General features: G+C 44.0%; 1 protein-coding gene across 2 annotated transcripts; it reads left to right on the forward strand.

Annotated features, from left to right (window-relative positions):
* The first annotated feature begins 1,860 nt into the window (after nucleotides 1-1,860).
* On the forward strand, nucleotides 1,861-20,702 carry TRIML2 (tripartite motif family like 2). Of its 2 annotated transcripts, XM_050789984.1 has the most exons (9): nucleotides 1,861-2,160; nucleotides 5,610-5,765; nucleotides 5,994-6,386; nucleotides 6,636-6,731; nucleotides 10,025-10,219; nucleotides 11,796-11,936; nucleotides 13,611-13,633; nucleotides 13,796-13,896; nucleotides 19,722-20,702. In XM_050789984.1, exons 3-9 carry the CDS (start codon nucleotides 6,201-6,203, stop codon nucleotides 20,291-20,293), a joined length of 1,314 nt encoding a protein of 437 aa, XP_050645941.1. In that variant the 5' UTR covers nucleotides 1,861-2,160; nucleotides 5,610-5,765; nucleotides 5,994-6,200; the 3' UTR covers nucleotides 20,294-20,702. The 2 variants fall into 2 exon arrangements, with proteins under 2 accessions (XP_050645941.1, XP_050645939.1); XM_050789982.1 differs by having other exon boundaries at nucleotides 5,610-6,386.
* Nucleotides 20,703-22,187: the final 1,485 nt, after the last annotated feature.

Genomic DNA, 22,187 nt, shown 5'->3' on the forward strand with positions numbered 1-22,187 from the left:
TACAAAAACCTAGCCGGGCGAGGTGGCGGGCGCCTGTAGTCCCCGCTACTCGGGAGGCTGAGGCAGGAGAATGGCGGGAACCCGGGGGGTGGAACTTGCAGTGAGCTGAGATCCGGCCACTGCACTCCAGCCTGGGCTACAGAGTGAGACTCCGTCTCAAAAAAAAAAAAAAAAAAAAAAAAAAAAAAGAGTTTAGCACACTTTTTTGAAACGCTTTTAGAATTATCTTAAAATATTGACTCTTTTAGAATTAATAATTTAATAAATATTTGTTTAATAGTAAAACAGGCTTTAATAATAAGTATTTAAGTATTTAATACTCTAAAACAGGCTTTAAGAGACTTCAAAACCTGACAATATGCTTGATGTTTATTTTCCATTGGATTCAAAGATTACAAAGTCTTCTTGACAAAATGAGTAAGCTCAAGAGTTATGAAAGCTCAGGGGATGGTGAGAATAAATGACAGAGTATCTGACAAGTATGTGTGAGTATCTTCACAGATGTTGGCTATACCCAGGTTTAGAAGAGAAAGGAAGATTGGCTTAGAAAAATAAGAGGAGGACTGGCTGAGGAGGGGAGTGGTGCACAAGAATAAATATGGTCTACTTGAAGCAAACTGGGGAATTAGGTTTTGGAAAAGAGATTGGGTGTAGGTAATCATTTGAGATAAGAGAAAGGGTGTATGGCCCGGCGCGGTGGCCAGAATTCTGGGAGACCAAGGAGGGTGGATCAACTGAGGTCAGGAGTTTGGGACCAGCCTGGCCAACATGGTGAAACCCCATCTCCACTAAAAATACACAAATTAGCCAGGTGTGGTGGTGCGCCTATAATCCAGCTATTCGGGAGGCTGAGAAAATTGCTTGAACCTTGGAGGCGGAGGCTGCAGTGAGCCGAGATTGTGCCACTGCACTCCAGCCTAGGCAACAGAGTGAGACCCCCATCTAAAAAAGAAAGAAAGAAAAAAGAAAAAGAGAAACGGTGTACTTGAGATTCCATAAGGCAGAACCAGGTTCTGAAAGATCAGATAAGCCAAGGAGAAGAATTCTCATTATCCTGTCAGCAGTATTAAAAAAAACAAAACAAAACAAAAAAACTCACTGGTTTGATTAGCAGGGGATTGATTGACTGATGCAATAAAAACCCTCAGGGACAAAACTATAAAACTTAGAAAGCTGTGAAGAGTTCCTCCTCACTGAGGCCAAATATCAAATATGAATTATCTGGAATTGTTCCCTGACCTCCCATCTGTGACAGATTCCTTAGGCAGTTATCCCTACTCTTGGTTTTTCTTTCCACAGATAATGGAATGAACACTTCCTCCAGCAAACGTTCTAGAAACTAACAAGTCAGGCATTATTTTCTGCTAAGGAACAAACACATCCTTGAGTATTAGCTTGAAGGCTTCTTTCTTGTGACATTGTCAATATACACCAGACTCATTAAGAAAAAAATCCCAAACCTGAAGGAGCTAGAGGTGTTAGGCACTGCACGGGGGACTGGAGATAAAACAAGATATTTATCCAACCAAGGGCAGGGTGATTAAGCATTTTCTGGTAGTTCATTAAAAATGGAAATTACAGGCCCCACTCTAGATTTCTGGAATCAGAGACCCTGTGGAGAGCCTTGAGTTTTAATAAACTCAGGTGGTTCTAATGCGTAATGAGCATTTGTTAAGCGTTGTACTAGATTAATTGTGTGAATATGATAAGAAACTTCACAGATGCCTTCCTGATGGTGTGAGGGCGGGGCTGAGGGAGGAACTGAACTGATAAAATCTCGTCAGTCTCCACTGTTCCAGCTTTTTCCCTAAAGGAAATACCTTGGTCGGGCGTGGTGACTCATTCCTGTAATACCAGCAGTTTGGGAGGCTGAGGCAGGCAGATTGCTTGAGCCCAGGAGTTCAAGACCAGCCTGGGAAACATACTGAAACCCCGTCTCTACAAAAAGTACAAAAATTTGCCGGGTGTGGTCGTGCAGCGCCTGTAATCCCAGCTACTCAGGAGGCCAAGGTGGGAAAATCACTTGAGCCTGGGAGCTCGAGGCTATAGTGAGCTGAGATCGCGCCACTGCATTCCAGCCTGGGCGACAGAGCAAGACCCTGTCTCAAAACAAAAAAACAAAACAAAAAAAAGGAAATACCCAGGATTGCTACAAAGAAAGTAAGTGAGATTTCCTCTGTAGATCATTTTCTTAATAATTGTTTCATTAGATTTCTAAACTTGATCTTAGAATCTGTGTGTGTATCTGTGTGTTATCAGGAAAAAGCCTGAAGAAAAACAATTAGGAAAAACAAAATAAGGGTAGACAACATGCTGGGGACTTAATTCGTCAATTTTCCTTTGTTGTTCCTGTAAAAATATTTAGTCTCTGGCCCTCTCATTACACCTTCAATTTTTACTAGTTTGACATAAAATATCTTTTATGGAGTGCATGGAGTATGTCAGATGTAGACACAGGACATCTAAAGGACTTAGTTTCTTATGGATGGAGAGTGACCCACAAGTGAATGTGTTCCTAGAAAGAAAATCACTTAGCTACAAAGAAAGTAAAATAAGGAGATGAGTAGTAGGAAGGTATTTCAGATTGAATAGTGATGGAAAGGTATCTCTTGGGAAGACATTTGAGCCGAGAACTGAAGAGAAGTAAGAAGAGGCAGCCAGAATTGCAAAAATATCAAAGAACAGCTTCCTTGGCCATGGAAGTGGGAAGGGCTGTGATGAATCTGAGGCAACTGGAATTGACAGTGATGGGGGAAAGCTATAGTGAAATCAGCTGAAGGCCGGAGGCCAGATTTTATAGGACTGGGATAGCCACTTGGATCTTACTCTAAATGCCATAGAAAGTGACCAAAAACCTGCTCCCTTGGTTTTGGTTTCAAAACAGTATTCTGGTGGTTGAGCAGAGAGGAGTTGGAGATGGGCGAGGAGGGCAGGACAGAATATAAATTTGGAAAACAATAGTTGAGTTGGTGAAAGGAAGGCTTAACCTGTGGCTCCAAAGGAATGGGTTTGGGGGAAGAGAGCCATTGGGTTGAGATCCAGAGCGGCTTTAGATATGTTAATTTTGGGTGCTCCTTATACATTCTATTGCAAATATGTTAAGAATTGGGCAGGAGATTGAAATCTGAGAGTGGAACTTAAATCTTCAAAAACGAGTAAGATTACCTAGGGAGAGACCAGGACTGGGAGACCAGAACTCAACCTTGAAGCACCCCAAGATCGAGAGGTTCAGAGAATGTGGGACCAGAAAAGGCCACAGAGAACAAGACCAGTCAAGTTAGAGGAATGTCAGCTGCAGACTGATGAGAGAAGAAAACATTGTAGGAAGAAGGGCGTGGTCAGCTATGTTAACTGCTGCTGGGAGCTCAAGGAAAAATTTGAATTGGTGAATTTCTTTGTTTGGTGACTCAGTGGAGTCATCTGGGACACGTTCAGGGACCTAAGATGCGGGAAATCAGCAGGATTTCAAAGACCTAAGCAGAACAAAGGATAAAAGCATATTCAAAGACAAGGAGAGAGAAAGTATTTGCAACGCATATAATCTACAGGAACTTGGATCTATAACTATCTCTTAAAATTGATCCCTCCCCCAAAAAAGGCCAAACCTGATGGAATAAACTGAGAAATAGGCTTGAACGTAAGAGTTGGCAGCAAAAGAAATGAAGATGATTTTTTAGCATAAGAAAATAAAAGGCTTAGACATATTAATAATAGAACGGATGGAAGTTGAAAATATATGAATATACTATTTCTCACCCAGCCAGTGGGCAGTGATCCAAAAGTTTAACATCTTTTTAATTTGTTGCTTGGAGTGCAAAATTGTACAACTTTTGTGCTTGGGAAACTGACAAAACATGTCAAAATTATGGATGCATTCATTCACAGTCCCATTTGCCGGGAATATGCCTTTTCAGGCCAAGATTCTCAACTTTTTGGAATCAGTACTCCTTTGCACTCATTATTGATGAAGGTCCTAATAAGCTTTTGTTTATGATTGTCAGTATCTATGTTTACTGTATTAGAAATTTAAAACTGCATTTTATAATTATTCATTCAAAATAATATAAAACAAGCCAACCACGGTGGCTCACGCTTGTAATTCCAGCATTTTGGGAGGCCGAGGCGGGTCGATCACCTGAGGTCGGGAGTTCGAGACCAGTGTGGCTAACACAGTGAAACCCCGTCTCTTACTAAAAATACAAAAAATCAGCCGGGTGTGGTGGCCGCGCCTGTAGTCCCAGCTACTCGGGAGGCTGAGGCAGGTGAATCGCTTGAACCCGGGAGACGGAGGTTGCAGTGAGCTGAGATCACACCACCGCACTCCAGCCTGGGTGAGAGTGAGATTCTGTCTCATAAATAAATAAATAATAAAAACAAAAACCTTTTTCTGAAAGAAAATTTCGAGCTAAGTGGCTTTTTTATTAATAGAGAAAGTCAGAATTACAAAGGACTTAGGAAGAAGGGCATTGGGGGCCTTCTTCTTGCCAAAGACGGGCACAACGTTGACAAACGCCGCTTGTACCGCATCCGCGGCTCAGCCCGGCCTGTCTTCTTCCCGTGCGGCCACCTGAGTGAGAGTCTGACCTGTCGCTTTCCCAGCGCGGCCCGGGAACCACGGACGTGGCCTCCCGGCATGGGGCCTGCGGCTTCCCGGGCAGTCGGGGCCTCCACCCGGCCCTGGTCCAGGGGCGCGCCTGCCAGGAGCACGATCGATCTTCCGGGGCGAGGCACCCCAGTGGCGCAGCCTGGTCCAGGGGCGCGCCTGCCAGGAGCACGATCGATCTTCCGGGGCGAGGCCCCCCAGTGGCGCAGCCGCCGCCACCCGGAGACCGTCTCCGGGCCGGTCCGCTGCAGGGCAGGAAGCTCCGGGGCGCGGACCCAGAACTGCAGGTTGGCAACTGAACCGCGCTTCCGGCTGCCGCCACCGCCAAGATGGAGTCGAAGAGGAAGGAGCCGGGGCGCTCGCGTCCGGACCGCGGGCTGCGCCTCACGTCACTCCTAAAGTTTTATTTCGGAAACAAAATTACTGAGAAGGAGCCAGGGCGCTCCCGTCCGGACCGCGGGCTGCTCCTCACGTCACTCCTAAAGTTTTATTTCGGAAACAAAATTACTGAGAAGGAGCCAGGGCGCTCCTGTCCGGACCGCGGTCTGCGCCTCACGTCACTCCTGAGATTTTATTTCGGAAACAAAATTTTTGAGAAGAGTGACTTGGTTTCACTGTTTTGCAAATCTGTTTAATGGATGGCTTCTTAGAAGAGCTGTTTTTGGCCCGGCGCGGTGGCTCACGCCTGGAATCCCAGCACTTTGGGAGGCCGAGGCGGGCGGATCATGAGGTCAGGAGGTCGAGACCATCCTGGCTAACAGGGGTGAAACCCTGTCTCTACTGAAAATACAAAAATATTAGCCGGGCGTGGCTGCGGGCGCCCGTAGTCCCAGCTACTCCACTCGGGAGACTGAGGCAGGAGAACGGCGGGAACCCGGGAGGCGGAGCTTGCAGTGAGCGGAGATCACGCCACTGCCCTCCAGCCTGGGGGACAGAGCGAGACTCGGTCTCAAAAAAAAAGAGGAGCTGTTTTCACTTCTTCGCTTCCCCATTCCTTCTGTTGCAGTGTGTTTTGAGCCGCCTTGTAGTCCCAGCTACTCCAGAAGCTGAGGCGGGAGGATCGCCGGAGCCCAGGAGTTCACCAGAGGCTGCAGTGAGCTGTGGTCACCCCACTGTACTCCAGACTGGGCGACAGAGCAAGACCCTGTCTCTCAAAGGGAAAGTATTTTAATAACTTTTTCAACTAGTTGTGGGTTTTTTCTGTAATTCTATCAATGAACTTCTTTCGTACGATGCCTTTTGAGCACTGTTTTCCCCCAGATGACTCATAGGTGCGTGCTGTTCTTTGTAATTAATTTTCAGCCTATTGCTCAAGATCGTCAGAAGACCTGAGGGAGCCCCGCTGATCTTAGAACACTGGCCTAACTCTGTCTTTTCCCCAAGCAGGCAGCCGCCAGAAGTTTGTTGGATTTGAGGAGTCCAGAGCGCCGACCCGCTCTGCCTGTGTGGACTATTTCCTTGGATCTTTGTGGACCCTGAAGTTGCCAAGTGTGTGTGCCTGCTCCAGAAAACAAAGGAAGCCACCATTGTTTCTCATTCCGAGTGCAGGGAAATATCTCAGCAGAAGCAAACAGTCCAGTCTTCAACACCTACCAGGATGTCCAAAAGGCTCAGCCCTCAGTTACAGCACATCACGGAAGATGCCTGTTGTGAAACACACCTGGAACCGATACAGCTGTTCTGTGATGTTGACCAAATCACACTCTGCAGCAAATGCTTCCAGTCCCAGGAGCACAAACATCACGCGGTGTGTGGGATACAAGAGGCTGCTGAGAATTACAGGGTAAGAGTCTCGCAAATCCCAAAACCCTCTGGCCAACTCCTATACGGATGAAATGGACAGATATTCCAGTCCTCCAAAACCATGATCTTAGTCGATGTTTATTAAAGAATATTAGATAAGTTCATTGAACCTTCAACCTAAAGGCTAAGAAAATATATACTCAGAGTTGTTGGCTGTTGAACTCTAAGGTTAGGAATCCAACTGTTGTAAATCAATGATCTCACCTGGAATTCTGTGCTTTCTCTCTAGAAGTTATTCCAGGAAATATTGAATACATCGAGGGAGAAACTTGAAGCAGCTAAATGCATATTGACTGATGAGCAAGAAAGAATGGCGATGATTCAGGTCAGTGCTTATCGTGATTCTTGGGGGAAAATTACCAGTAATGTTGTCAGAAAATAGTGTATCATAAACAAAGTCAAAAGACAAATCACAAAGCAGGAAAAACATGTGAAATCTATAGGAAGGAAAAGTGCTAATATCTTAATGTATAAAAAGCTTTTTAAAGTCAGTAAGAGGCTAGGCACGGTGGCTCACGCCTGTAATCCCAGCACTTTGGGAGGCTGAGGAGGGCGAATCACTTGAGGTCAGGAGTTTGAGACCAGCCTGGCCAACATGGTGGAACTCCGTCTCTATTAAAAATACAAAAAGTAGCTGGGCGTGGTTCCACGAGCCTGTAACCCCAGCTACTCGGGAGGCTGAGGCAGGAGAATCGCTTGAACCAGGAGAGGAGGCAGAGACTGCAGTGAGCTGAGATCACACTACTGGACTCCAGCCTGGGCCCCAGAGCAAGAATCCGTCTCAAAAAAAAATAAATAAATAAAAATAAATCAGTAAGAAAAAGACTAGAAACTTAATTTTAAATAATGATCAAATAAGAGTTTGCAGAAAAGAAAGTGTAAATATATTTTAAATACATTGAAAGAATCTGAACTTTTGTTCATGGTAAGAGAAGTACAAATTATATTGTGAGTAAAATGGCATTTGCAATGCTATTTGCAATGATCAAAAAGATTAGTGACACCATTCGGAACAATGACATAGGAGAAGGAGCATCTCTTGTACTTCTGGTTGCCACATAAATTCTGAAACCCTTTAAAGAGCGATTTGAGAATTGCTATCCAGATTTGAGGGTTCATCACCTGTTAGGCACATTTCACTTCTAATTTCAGACCGTGTCTTCATACTTAATCTTATTCTGTGCAAGGTATCCCCGATTCTGGGTCTTTTCTTTCCCTCAGTTTTTAAAGGAAGTAAATGCCTAGTTGGGGAAGATAGTGGAGGAGAATTGCCTGGCTAAGCAAGAATTTTTCAGCTAATCCCCCCTTTTTTTTAAGTTTCAAGCACCACATGTTCAGCAAATACTGAGATCTCACTGTTTGCCAGGAACTATGCAAGCTGCTAGGGGCGCGTCAATGGAAAACAAAAAAAAAAACCAGTTCTGATTTTGTGGAACTTAAATTCTAGTGGAAGTAAACAAAATAAGTTTAATGTGTAGCGTTTTTTGTTTTTTTTTTTTGAGATGGAGTCTCGCTGTGTCGCCCAGGCTAGAGTGCAGTGGCGCGATCTCAGCTCACTGCAAGCTCCACCTCCCGGGTTCAAGCAATTCTCCTGCCTTAGCCTCCCAAGTAGATGGGACTATAGGCGCCCGCCACCTCGCCCGGCTAGTTTTTTGTATTTTTTTAGTAGAGACGGGGTTTCACCATGTTAGCCAGGATGGTCTTGATCTCCTGACCTCGTGATCCGCCCGTCTCGGCCTCCCAAAGTGCTGGGATTACAGGCTTGAGCCACCGTGCGCGGCCTAATGTATAGTATGTTACATGGGAAATGTTTAAAAAAATTTTTTTAAATGAGAAAGAAAGCAATGGAGTGAGCTTTTAAATAAAGTGATCAGAACCTTGTTATTCAGAAGGTGGCACCGAAGGAGGTGAGGGATTGAGCCATGCGGTTATCTTGGGGAGGAATATTCTAGGCAGAGGGAAGGCCTGGAGGCTGCCATGTATCTGGCTGGAGCTGTGTAAGGAAATGGGAGCTGTAGGTGATGAGATCAGAAGATGGTCAGTCATTCAGGGTGGCTAGCCTTCAATGAAATACAAGGTTCAAAACCACTGGAAGGTTTTGCACAGAAGACTGACATGGCTTAACTTCCATTTCATAGAAACATGCTAGCTGCCAAATGAAAATAGACATTAAGATAGTAAAAGCAGAGGTGGAGAGACGTGTAAAGGGACTTGCAGTAATTAGGGAGAGATGATGGTGAGCTGGGGGACAGGTAAAGAGGTGGTGAGAAGTGGTCAGGTTCTTGATAAATCTTGATTTCATTGAATCTTTTTTTTTTTTTTTTTTTTTTTTGAGACGGAGTTTCGCTCTTGTTGCCCAGGCTAAAGAGCAGTGGCTCGATCTCGGCTCACTGCAACCTCCGCCTCCCGGGTTCAAGCGATTCTCCTGCCTTAGTCTCCCAAGTAGCTGACATTACAGGTGCCCATCATCATGCCCGGCTAATTTTTGTATTTTTAGTAGACAAGGGTTTCACCATATTGGTCAGGCTGGTCTCGAACTGCTGACTCATGATCCATCTGCCTCAGCCTCCCAAAGTGCTGGAATTACAGATGTGAGCCACAGCGCCCAGACGATTTCATTGAATCTTAAATAGCTTAATAGAGATGTTACTTAAGCATCTCTAAGATGACTACTCCCAAATATATATCCCTAGCCCAGACTTCCAAAAGGTAGTAGACTTCACGTCCAGTTTCCTACTTACTGTCTTTACTTGGATGTCTAATTGACTAACCAAATTCATCACATCCCTAACTAACCAAATTCATCACATCCCTAACTAATGCGCACGCCTCACTTCTGGAATCCAGCCCTGCCATAGATTCTCTCTCTATATTTTGATAATTCCATTCTTCCAGTTGCTTAGCCTGAAATTTTTGGTGTCTTTCGTCCATGACTTCTTTTTTTCCCCACACCTCTTACCCAAGCATCAGCAAATCCCATTGGCCCTTTTCCAATGTCCTGGTCTCCTCCTCTGTGTTGACAGAGGCTGTAGCTTCCTTAGTTTTTCCTTATTGATGAACATTTCTTCGTCTGCATTTTATGTTGTAAAATTGTGTTGATGTCTTGGCTGATGTTGACTCAAATTCCATTTGTCCTTTGGGTTTATTGCTTCTGTACTTTATATTTCCTTGTCTTTTTTTTTTTTTGAGACGGAGTCTAGCTCTGTTGCCAGGCTGGAGTGCAGTGATGTGAACTCGGCTTACTGCAACCTCCGCCTCCCAGGTTCAACCGATTCTCCTGCCTCAGCCTCCCAAGTAGCTGGGATTACAGGCATGTGCCACCACGCCTAGCTAATTTTTGTATTTTTAGTAGAGACGGGTTTTCACCACGTTGGCCAGGATGGTCTCGATCTCCTGACCTTGTGATCTGCCCACCTTGGCCTCCCAAAATGCTGGGATTACAGGCGTGAGCCACCGCGCCCGGCCTTCCTTGTCTTTATATTGGGGTTAGAGATGGAAAGAACACATTGTGGTCAATGTGAGAGAGAGAGAGATATATATATATAACTATTATAATGTGTGTGTGTGGTGTTAATCTATCATGTTTAACCTGAAGTCTATCATGTCTATATGAGGAAGGAAGAGGAACAAAATTTTAAAAAGATGATTGAGTCTGAGTATAGTATGAGACTCCGGTTGTTGGATGAAGAGTGTGAGCTGAATCTCCAGAGACAGCAAGAATGCACGTCTGACTTGAACTTGAGAGAAGGCCTTCTGAATCAAGTGATCCAACTTGCCACAGAACTAGAGGAGATGTTCCAGGAAATGCTGCAGGTGAGATGTTGAAAACAACATCCTCTTAATATTTGAAAAATGAGAAAAAGAAGAGCTGAACATTATGTCAATTCCGGAATAACATATCCAGTGACAACCACACATGTATTAAATGAATTATATACCTACCTGGCAACTCTATTTCTATGAATTTATCTTCACATGCATATAAAAAGACATAAATAAAGCACAATATACCTATAAATATATTTGTACACATATTACTCTATTATACTTCAAATATACTTACACACATAGAAAAAGATACCTGGATAAGGCAACACTGAAACTGAGTTTCAGTTTAGAGCCATGGTTTAGAATTCTCCTTTGAAGCTAGATGAATGGAGTTCCTATCTGAGTCAGCTGTTTACTGGCTCCTGGGTGGCCTACGACCTGCTGCTTAACCTTTGACTTGGTTCCTTTAGCTGTAAACTGCACATAACAATGGCCCCTAATTTATAAAATTATTGTGAGATTTGAGTGAGGTAATCTGCTAGGCTTATTAAACAGTGTCTTGCTTCATGTTAAGCAGTTGATGAGTAGGAAATACTACAATTATAACATTTATTCATAGCAAGAGGTTAGAAACACCCTGTATTTATCAATAGAAGACTCACAAAATGTGGTCTGCACATACATGGAAGAATACTCTTCAGCATGTTACGATGGTGTCACGGCTCTGTGTATATGAATAAGGAATGTTCTCCAAGAAAAAAGTAAGTTGTCGGATTAGTAATCAAATATAATAAACTATCACTTATGTTTATGTTCTTTCCCCCTAAATAACATACTCACGTTGCTTATGTGACTACCTATGTAAAGTATACTTGGAAGGATAAAAAGAAAACCAATATCAGTACATAATTATGTATTTCTTATTAGTTAATCTATATAACTTAATTTTAATTGATTTCAAGTTAATGAAAAAATAGGGAACCTTCTGAGCAGCCACAGAAAAAACATGAAATGTTTTAGGTACATGTTAATTTGAGTAAGGGCTGCATGTACCCACATCTGTGTCAGCTTAAACATACATAATGGGGTCAAAGAATCCACTGTCTCTTGAGAGGAATCCTGCTTCAACAATATCATGGTCTTGCCTAATTATGTCTATTCCTGGGGTAGCAGGCAGAAAAGCAGGTTTGTTTGGTTTGGTTTGGTTTTTTTTTTTTTTTTTTTTTTTTCTTTGAGACAGAGTCTTGCTCTGTTGCTCAGGCTGGAGTGCAGTGGCACGATCTTGGCTCACTGCAACCTCTGCCTCCCGGGTTCAAGCAATTCTCCTGCTTCAGCCTCCTGAGTAGTTGGGATTATAGGCGCCCGCCACCACCCCTGGCTGATTTTTGTACTTTTAGTGGAGACCAAGTTTCACCATGTTGGCCAGGCTGGTCTCGAACACCTGACCTCATGATCTGCTGGCCTTGGCCACCCAAAGTGCTGGGATTACAGGCGTGAGCCCCGTGCCCAGCCAAAAAGCAGGTTTTTAAAGACATGGTTGAATGAATCAATAGGAGAAGTTACCGAACTCTTGTTCCTGAACTTGAGGTTGTTAAATAGTAACAAAGAGATGCTTCTGCAGAGACTGAGCCATGTGGGGAGAGAGAACATGAAGAAATTGAAGGAGAGTGAAGCCAGGGTTTCTGAACAGATCTGCAGCCTCCAAAAACTCACCACGGAGCTTGAGAAGAAGTGTGGGGAAGACGCCTTAGCATTGCTCAAGGTAAGATGCTGGGGAAAAGAAAATAAAATTCATTCCAGTATTTGAGAAATCAGAAGTGGACAGTACTCATTAGGGGTTGCCGCCAGAACACAATATCCAATGATCTTCAACTACAAAAGAAGACTGCACGACTATTTTTTAGCTGCCAAAAGCATTAGGAATGGTCGTAGCTTTGTGGGATAGTGTGGAGCTGCTTATGAGATTATTCTCACCTTAAAGCAGTAAGTTCGGATTGAGATGTGACAGTGTGGTTAATTGATTAGTCAAATTATGATACATCCGTACAATGAAATATTCTGTAATCATAAAGAATAAAACAGCTCTATAGGCACTACAAGAGTATCTTCAAGCACTCAAGTGAAAAAGAAAGATGCAGATTGCTTTTCGTTTGATCTTTCGATAAGAAGTATATATACACACATATACATGTGTGCCTGCTAACAGTCACAGACTTTCTGGCAAAAATAAATAAATATATAGTCATCTGCGATGATCTTGAAACAAGGGTGAGATTATCTGCTATGGTCTGAAGGTTTGTGTCCCTCCAAAATATTTATGTTGACATCCTCTTCCCCAAGGCGATGGTATTGGGAGGTGGGGCCTTTGGGTAGTGAGTGGGTCCTGGGGGCAGAGCCCCTGTGAGTAGGATTAGGGCCCTTATAAAAGAGGCGGAGGAAGACCTTGCGCCTTCGGCTTGTGAGGCTGGAGATGGAGGCTACCTAGGAGGGCTGGAGCCCTCAGCGGACACGGAATCTGCCGGTGCCTTGATCTGGAGATTCCTGGCCTCCAGAACCGCGAGAAATGAATTTCTGTTGTGAAGAAGCTACTCAGTCTGTGGTAAGTATTTGCATATTTTGAATTTTGTACAGTAACATACGTTTCCTTTTCAAAAAGTGGGTTATCTTTTTTTTTTAGATGGAGTCTCACTCTATTGCCCAGGCTGGAGTGCAGTGGAGTGATCTTGGCCCACTGCAATCTCTGCCTCCTGGGTTCAAGCGATTCTCCTGCCGCAGCCTCCCGAGTGGTTGGGATTACAGGCGCCCACCACCACACCCGGCTAATTTTTGTATTTTTAGTAGAGATGGAGTTTCACCATTCTGGTCAGGCTTGTCTCAAACTCCTGACTTCAGGTGATCCACCCTCCTGGGCCTCCCAAAGTGCTGGGATTACAGGCATGAGCCACTGCGCCCGGCCTTACTGTCTTTTTAAGACTGTCCATATCCCTCTGCTAGGCTTGTAATTGCAAGTGAATGCGCTCATCTGGAAAGCGTCTGCAGGTAAATCCTTAGGAAGCAGCTCAGTTCTTGATCATGCAGGCAGGTGTGGCTCTGCCTGCCTCCCACTGCCCTCCCAGCCTGCTCAACTCTGGCCACCCCCTGCATGGAAAGCAGATAGATGCTTGCGTTCTGAAGACTGAGAAATGGTGGCTCTGAATAAGATTGCTGGGGTGAAGGATAGAAAACATTTTCCTTGGGGATACAACAACATGATTTCATGCATTTTTCTGACTTTTTCTGTTTCCATGTTAGAATTTGTTCATCTGATAACTAGCATTATGAGGCTGAAGACATGACATGGAAATTGAGTTTATTGTAGAGGATATTTTCCTGGGCACAGATTGCAAAAGACGGCTCAAAAACCCAGTAGTAACCCGGTCTCTTTTCTTTCCCTTAGAATGCAAAATACTCTTTAGAAAGGTGAGTTTTCATTTTGGATACAATTGGGTCAGAACCAGAGTCCAATAAGATGTTGATTGGGATAAGGAGAGTGCATTTGCTGGCAGGAGGTAATGGGATCCATCTACTAGACCAAGGGGTCTGTGGTCTGTGCGGATGACTGAGGCTGTCCTTTCCCTTCAGGAGCAAGTCACTGCTGCTTGAGCGTCTAGAGCCCGCTCATATCATAGACTTGAGTTTATGCCACATAAGAGGATTCAGCAGCATGTTCAGAGTACTCCAGAGTAAGTTGACACGTGTGACGCTCACACGGCTCTGTTCTGTATCTGAGAATCAGGTCACCTTCCTGCCATAAATGGAAACAAATTCCAGCAGTTTAAAAATTTTAGGCCAGCATAGGGGGTCACTCCTGTAATCCCAGTACTTTGGGAGGCCAAGGCGGGCAGTTTGCTTGAGGCCAGGAGTTTGAGACCAGCCTAACCAACATGGTGAAGTCCCATCTCTACAAAAAACACGAAAATTAGCCAGTTGTGGTGGTGCACGCCTGCAGTTCCAGCTCCGTGAGTGGCTGAGGCAGGAGAATTGCTTGAACCCGGGAGGCGGAGGTTGCAGTGAGCTGAGATCACACCACTGCACTCCAGCCTGGGCAACAGAACGAGACTCTATCTTAAATAAATAAATAAAAATTTTAGGAGACTGGAGAGCTGAATATGTTATACATATTAGATAACGATCAAGAAAATAACTGTATGATCTTATATGAAAGCTTTTCCCATGCAAATTCTTTTTTATTTATTTATTTTTTTGGAGACGGAGTTTCACTTTGCCCAGGCTAGAGTGCGGTGGTACGATCTTGGCTCACTGCAACCGCCCCTTCCTGGGTTCAAGTGATTCTCCTGCCTTGGCCTCCCGAGTAGCTGGAATTACAGGCATGCACCACCACACCCGGCTAATTTTTTGTATTTATAGTAGAGACGAGATTTTACCATGCTGGTCAGGTTGGTCTCGAACTCCTGCTCTCAGGTGGTCTTCGTGCCTTGGGCTCCCAAAGTGCTGGGATTACAGGCATGAGCCACCATGCCTGGCTGCAGATTCTTTACCAGTTTCCCAGCCATGAAACATGATTGCAGGCAGATTCCACTGCTTAAAAATGTAAACTTCTAGGGGGAGAAATTCAGCATGTATAACAAAGGGTTTGTATCTCCTGTCCTTATAGCTTTGCCTTTTCCAGAGCGTCCTATTGATGGAATCCTACAGTGTGTGGCCTTTCGAGGCTGACAGCATACTGCAGTTGAGATACAGAATGTCCAGACTGCTTCATGTATCAGTAGTTTGTTCCTTTTTATTGTTGATAATATCCCGTTGTAGAAATATACTATAATTTATTTATCTTTTGCAATTCTATGGACATGGGTTGTTTCCAGCTCTGTGCTGTAAATATTAGCATGCAGGTTTTTCTGTGGGCATAGCTTCACAGTTCTTGATTGACTATCTAAGGGTGAGATTGTCAAACTTGTTTTCCAAACTACCTGTGCCATTTTGCCCTCCCACCAATAATGTGCAAGATTCAGTTACTCTATATTCTCACCAGCATTTGGTATTGTCAGTTTGTTTTACTGCATCCAACCCAATAGATGTGTAGTGGTATCTCATTTTAATTTGCATTTCCAGAATGACTAATGATGTTGAGCATATTTTCATGTGTTTATTTTCCCTCTATCTCTACTTTGGTGAAATACATGTACAAACCCCTTTTTAAAATTGGGTTGTATGTTTCTTGAGTTTTATAATTTCTTTATATATTCTGTTTAGCAGTCATTTATCAGATATGTTTTGCAAATATTTCCTCCCAGTATGGTTTATATTCTCATTTTCCTAATACTGTCTTTTGAAGTGTAGAGGTTTTGCATTTTGATGAAGTTCAATTTATCAATGTTTTTCTTTTATGATTTGTGCTTTTTGTGTCTTATTTGAGAAATTTTGCCAAAGCCAACAAAGATTTCCTTCTAAAAGTTTTATGGCTTTAGGTTTTACGGTTTTAGGTTTTACATTGTGGCCCATGAACCATTGAGAGTTAATATCTGTATACAGTTCACAGAATGGTGCAAACCCTCTCCTCCCCCTACCTTTTATTTTTATTTTTTGTCACGTGTATCCATTTGTTCCAGTTTCATTTGTTAAAAACACTACCGTTGTCCATTCAATTTACTTGGCCCCTTTGTTGAAAATCAACTGGTATGTGTGACCAGATATATTTGTGACTCTAAGAGGTCTATTGGTGGTTGACTGTATCCATGTGACCTGGTCTATTTGTGACTGTAAGAGGTCTATTGGTTTTGACTCTATCCATGTGACCAGGTCTATTTGTGACTGTAAGAGGTCTATTGGTGGTTGACTCTATCCATGTGATCAGGCCTATTTGTGACTCTAAGAGGTCTATTGATGGTTGACTCTATCCATGTGACCAGGTCTATTTGTGACTCTAAGAGATCTATTGATGGTTGACTCCATCCATGTGACCAGGTCTATTTGTGACTCTAAGAGGTCTATTGATGGTTGACTCCATCGATGTGACCAGGTCTATTTGTGACTCTAGGAGGTCTATTGATGGTTGACTCTATCCATATGACCAGGTCTATTTGTGACTCTAAGAGGTCTGTTGGTTTTGACTCTATCCATGTGACCAGGTCTATTTGTGACTCTAAGAGGTCTATTGGTGGTTGACTCTATCCATGTGACCCAGGACTATTTGTGACTCTAAGAGGTCTATTGATGGTTGACTATTCCTTTGCCAATAGCACATTGGCTTGAATGATAACTCTGTAGGAAGTCTTGGAAGCAGGTACTGTGCATTCTCCAAATGTATTCTTTTTCGGAATAGTTTTGGCTACTGTAGGTTGTTTGCTTTTCCCCATAAATTTTGAAATCAGCTTGTTGGCTTCTTCAGAATGGACCGCTGGGATTTTTATTGATATTACATTGAATCCGTAGATCAATTGGGGAAGAATTGACATCTTGACAATATTTAATGCTTTCAGTCCAGGAATACAAAATATCTCCATTTATTTAGGTCTTAGATTTCTCTCATTAGTGTTTTGTCACTTTCAGCATACAAATGTTATATGTATTTGGAGATGTATCCCTAAGTATTTTATGTTTTTTAGTACCGCTGTAAACGGTATTTTAAAATACCAATTTCTAATGGACAATTTCATTCATTTCTAGTTCATTACAAGTATATAGAAATGGAATTGTTTTATATATGTTGACATTTGTACCCTATTACTATGCAAAACTCACTCATTAGACAGTGGATTTCTGTAAATAGATCCTTCGGGGTTTTCTACAAAGTCATGCAGTATATGAGTATAGGTAGCTTTATTTCTGCCTTTCCAGTCTGTAAGCCTTTTCTGTATTTTTCTTGCCGTATCATACTGGCTCAGACCTGCAGTGTGTTGAATAGAAGTGATGAGAGTGGACACTTGCTTATTCTTGATCTTAGGAAGAAAGAAGACATTAAGTCTTTACTGTAAATTCTGATACAGCTATAGGACTTTTTGTTGTTTTGTATTTTGTTTTTTTTGTTTTTTTGTTTTTTGAGATGATGTCTGGCTCTGTCACCCAGGTTGGAGAGCAATGATGAAGTCTCGTTCACTGCAACCTCCTCCCAGATTCAAACGATTCTCCTGCCTCAGCCTCCCGAGTAGCTGGGACTACAGGCGCGTGCTACGACACTCAGCTAATTTTTGTATTTTTAGTAGAGACGGGGTTTCACTCCATTGGTCAGGCTGGTCTCAAACTCCCAACCTCGTGATCCGCCTGCCTCGGGCTCCCAAAGTACTGGGATTACAGGCGTGAGCCACTGCGCCTGGCCCTAGCTATAGGATTTTTTTATGACTGCCTTTCATCAAATTGAGGATGTCCCCCTTTATTTCTGGTTTATTAAGAATTTTTATCATGAATCAATGTTGAATTTATCAAGTTCTTTTTCTCTTGAGATGTTCCTGGTTTTTCTTCTTCAACCTTTTCTTATTGTTGTTGTTTTTGAGATGAGTCTCGCTCTGTTGCCCAGGCTGGAGTGCAGTGGCACGATCTCGGCTCACTGCAACTTCTGCCTCCCAGATTCAAACGATGCTCCTGCCTCACCCTCCTGAGTAGCTGGGATTACAGGCTGCCACCAGGTCCGGCTAATTTTTGTAATTTTAATAGAGATGGGGTTTCACCAGACTGGTCTCGAAGTCCTGGCCTCAAGTGATCCGTCCGCCTCGGCCTCCTGAAGTGCTGGGATTACAAGCGTGAACCACTGTGCCCGGCCACAGCTGTGCATTTTTCCAAAGATAATTTGCATTTGTTTCTGCCAGTCTCCTGGAAATATTGAGAGTCTCAGACAATTTATTTAAAATTCAAGACATGTAGCTTTTGAGACCACCCTAATAATGTGAATTGGCCTTCAAATTCAGAGATTTAAGTTAATTAAATTTACTGCAGTCAAATACTAGAAATTAAGTTGGATTCCACATTATAGAAAGTAGGAAATAGGCCGGGCGCGGTGGCTCAAGCCTGTAATCCCAGCACTTTGGGAGGCCGAGACGGGTGAATCATGAGGTCAGGAGATCGAGACCATCCTGGCAAACATGGTGAAAGCCCGTCTCTACTAAAAAATACAAAAAACTAGCCGGGCGAGGTGGCGGCGCCTGTAGTCCCAGCTACTCGGGAGGCTGAGGCAGGAGAATGGCGTGAACCCGGGAGGCAGAGCTTGCAGTGAGCTGAGATCCGGCCACTGCACTCCAGCCTGGGTGACAGAGCGAGACTCTGTCTCAAAAAAAAAAAAAAAAAAAAGAAAGTAGGAAATAAAGGCTTTCCAGGTTTATGGCTTAGACAGCTGAAGCAGTAAGGGAGCTGTGAACTCCCTTAGTGGAGACTGCAGAGGGCTGGCCTTGAAGTTCCATTTTGGGTGTCTTATGTTTGAAATTCCTGTGTTTTTTCCAGCTGGTATTTGGCTGTTTATAGAGTGAGTCATAAACACAGGGAAGGTCTTTAAAACTGAAGCACAGTTACCTGGACGCAGCGAAGGAGAATATACTACTTGAAAGGGGTCCCAGGACCAAGCCCTGTGAAAGATCATGATAGTTAGAGGTTGGGAAGAAAGAGGTGAGAGGAACAGAGATAGGAAGAAGGTATATTTGTGCAGGTATGAGGAATTCATTGAGCCTGCTTGTTCTCAGCGTCAGTTGCTGGAGGGTCCTCACAGGTGTTCTGTCCTCCACTGGAGAATTCTCTGATGTACTTACTGCGTGATGTCCAGGGCCTGTTGTCCGCAGTTTCCAGGCCTCTATGTTACCCTGTGGAGATATTTAAGATGTGTAGAGTACATCATTGGGAGGGCCATGAATGAGTTGCTGCTAGCTTACTCCTCCGTCTGCTCCAGGCTTGGAGACCTGTAGAAGACCAGGGTTGGGTCCCAAGTGATATCTGGGTGGAACTTGGCACCAGGACAGTTTGACAGCCTCTGGGGTGAAGGTGTTTTTTGTTGTTTGTTTTGAGATGGTTTGTTTTGAGATGTTGTTTTGTTGTTTGTTTTGAGATGTTGTTTGTTTTGCTCTGTCGCCCAGGCTGGACTGCAGTGGCATGATCTCGGCTCACTGCAACCTCTGCTTCCCGGGTTCAAGCAATTTTCTACCTCAGCCTCCCGAGAAGCTGGGATTATAGGCGTCCGCCACCATACCTGGCTAATTTTTGTATTTTTTTAAATAGAGATGGGGTTTTACCGTCTTGGCCAGGCTGGTCTTGAACCCCTGACCTTGTAAGCCACTGTGCCTGGCCGGGTGAAGGTGTTTCTAAACCTTCCTTAGCCCATTCGTCTTTGTTTTATTCTTCCTGCTCAGGCAGACTGTGTCCCTTTCCATATCTTATGGACTTTTTCCTCCACGAGGTCCATATTGAAGTAAAGTTTAGAGGTTCCTTTTTCTGGACCCTCCCAAATTGCCTCTCCCGTGTCTGCGCCTGGGGCTTGTGCCCACTCAGTGGGAAGCCCAGGTGTGTTAGAATCACGTCTCTGGCATTGGCATTGGTGAACTCCTACGTTAACGAGGGTTTTCTCTCCTGGCAGGACATTTAACGTTGGATCCTGAAACAGCTCATCCCTGCCTGGCCTTATCTGAGGACCTGAGAACTGTGAAATTGAGGCATGGGCAGCAGGATGGGGCTGGCGACCCAGGAAGATTGGACTTCAGTGCCATGGTGCTGGCTGCGGAGAGCTTCACCTCAGGGCGGCACTACTGGGAGGTGGACGTGGAAAAGGCAACCAGGTGGCAAGTGGGCATATTCCACGGCTCTGCAGACACGAAGGGCAGCACGGCCAGAGCTTCCGGAGAGAAAGTCTTGCTCACAGGGTCGGTGATGGGGACGGAGTGGACCCTCTGGGTCTTCCCCCCTCTGAAAAGGCTCTTCCTGAAAAAGAAGTTGGACACAGTTGGGGTTTTCCTTGACTACGAACATGGGCAGATATCATTCTACAATGTGACCGAGACGTCCCTCATTTACAGTTTCTCCCATTGCGCCTTCCAAGGAGCTCTCAGGCCTGTGTTTTCCCTCTGTATCCCAAACGGAGACACAAGTCCAGACTCCCTCACCATCTCCCCGCAACACGGTCCTTCTTGTGATGCTGCTGTTAGCCCTTAATCTTCTGTGTGCAAACTCCAGCACCACAAGAGACCAGAAAGTTGGAGAACAGGACATTGAAATAATTTTTGTAAACTAACCCAATAAAAAGCATTCCGGGAGTCGGAGCCTGATTTAATATCCGGAGCTGTTGCATTTATGTAACTGTCAACACAAATGTGTGTAGTGGAAGAGGTTGCACTTAACTTGAATCATGAATGATAATAACAGGGAAATCCTACACTAATGAGAACAAACGCATATGCATCATAGGGTTGGGGAATTAGAGAAGAAATATAGTCTGGGGTCGTTAGAACTAGGTTAGGAACTCGATCTATTTCTGAAAACATTTGCAGAATCAGGTATAATCAGGAATGAAAGCAGGACTTCAGATGTAAGCATGCCACCATGAGGAACGGAGACATCCCATTACTGACAGTGAGTATCAGGACCTCCCAAAATTTTTATTCCAAATAGAGAATAATAATATATGTAGATATTTTATGTGGATAAGAAGGAGGAGTTGTGGAAAATGTGAATATTTTAAAATTTTATTTTTCTTTTTTTTTGAGACGGAATTTCGCTCTTGTCGCCCAGGCTGGAGTGCAGTGGCTTGATCTCAGCTCACCACAACCTCCCCGGGTTCAAGCAGTTCTCCTGCCTTAGCCTCCCAAGTAGCTGGGGTTACAGGTGCCCACCACCACGCCCAGTTAATTTTTGTATTTTTAGTAGAAGCGGGGATTCACCGTGTTGACCAAGATGGTCTCGAACTCCTGACCTCAAGTGATCCACCCGCCTCGGCCTCCCAAAGTGCTTGAATTACAGGTGTGAGCCACAGCGCCTGGCCTACCTCTTTCTGATAAGAACAATTTGATTTATTAGAAGAAGCCCGATAGGTAATGCTTTGAATCAGGTAAGTAATATCAATGATGCCTGGTGTTCACCCTGTTTCTCTATTTGGTGATCTACTGGCAAATGCTTTCCCTTACATCCTTGCTCAGGGATGGTTGTATAATGCTGAGAAAATAAGTATCTACACAGGGACTTTCATGTTTAAGTTTTATTATACTTTATCTCCTTTAATATTTTTTTTTTTTTTTTTTTTTTTTTGAGACGGAGTCTCGCTCTGTCGCCCAGGCTGGAGTGCAGTGGCCTGATCTCAGCTCACTGCAAGCTCCGCCTCCCGGGTTCACGCCATTCTCCTGCCTCAGCCTCCCGAGTAGCTGGGACTACAGGCGCCCGCCACCTCGCCCGGCTAGTTTTTTGTAGTTTTAGTAGAGACGGGGTTTCACTGTGTTCACCAGGATGGTCTCGATCTCCTGACCTCGTGATCCACCCGTCTCGGCCTCCCAAAGTGCTGGGATTACAGGCTTGAGCCACCGCGCCCGGCCTCCTTTAATATTTTTAACAACCTATGAGTGTGCATTAATGTTACTATTCATATGTGGAAACTGATGCTCAGAGAGCTGATTTGTTTTTTCTAATGTTATTTAGCTGTTACGTATCTAGTAACAAGGAGAAGGAATTAAATCCAGACCGTCATCAGATCAAAAAGCAAGCTCTGCCTTGACTCCTCTCACACAGGGATCTGTTGTAATGAGCATGACCAGGTGGAACAGGGTCCGGTTTTACTCAGATGTTCTGAAAATGCAGGTCAGTTCCCACAGAAGATAGAAGCAGCTTATCAGTTACACTGCCCTCTGTAGGTGGGCTCTGGCTTGTGGAGGCCAAGTTCTTTCTTTAGGACCAGCAGAGGAGGAAGGAACGAAAGGCAAATGTCAGAAAATTGCCTCTGTTGACTCATGGAAGTCAAGGAAGATGTAGGATCTTACTTATCTGTCTTTTGGGGCAACATTTTTGACGATTTCGAATTCTCAAAATGTGCTTTTAAAAGATGTGAATAAGTATATTCTGG

Source organism: Macaca thibetana, chromosome 5 (genome assembly GCF_024542745.1).
Source record: "Macaca thibetana thibetana isolate TM-01 chromosome 5, ASM2454274v1, whole genome shotgun sequence".
Taxonomy (NCBI): Eukaryota; Metazoa; Chordata; class Mammalia; order Primates; family Cercopithecidae; genus Macaca; species Macaca thibetana.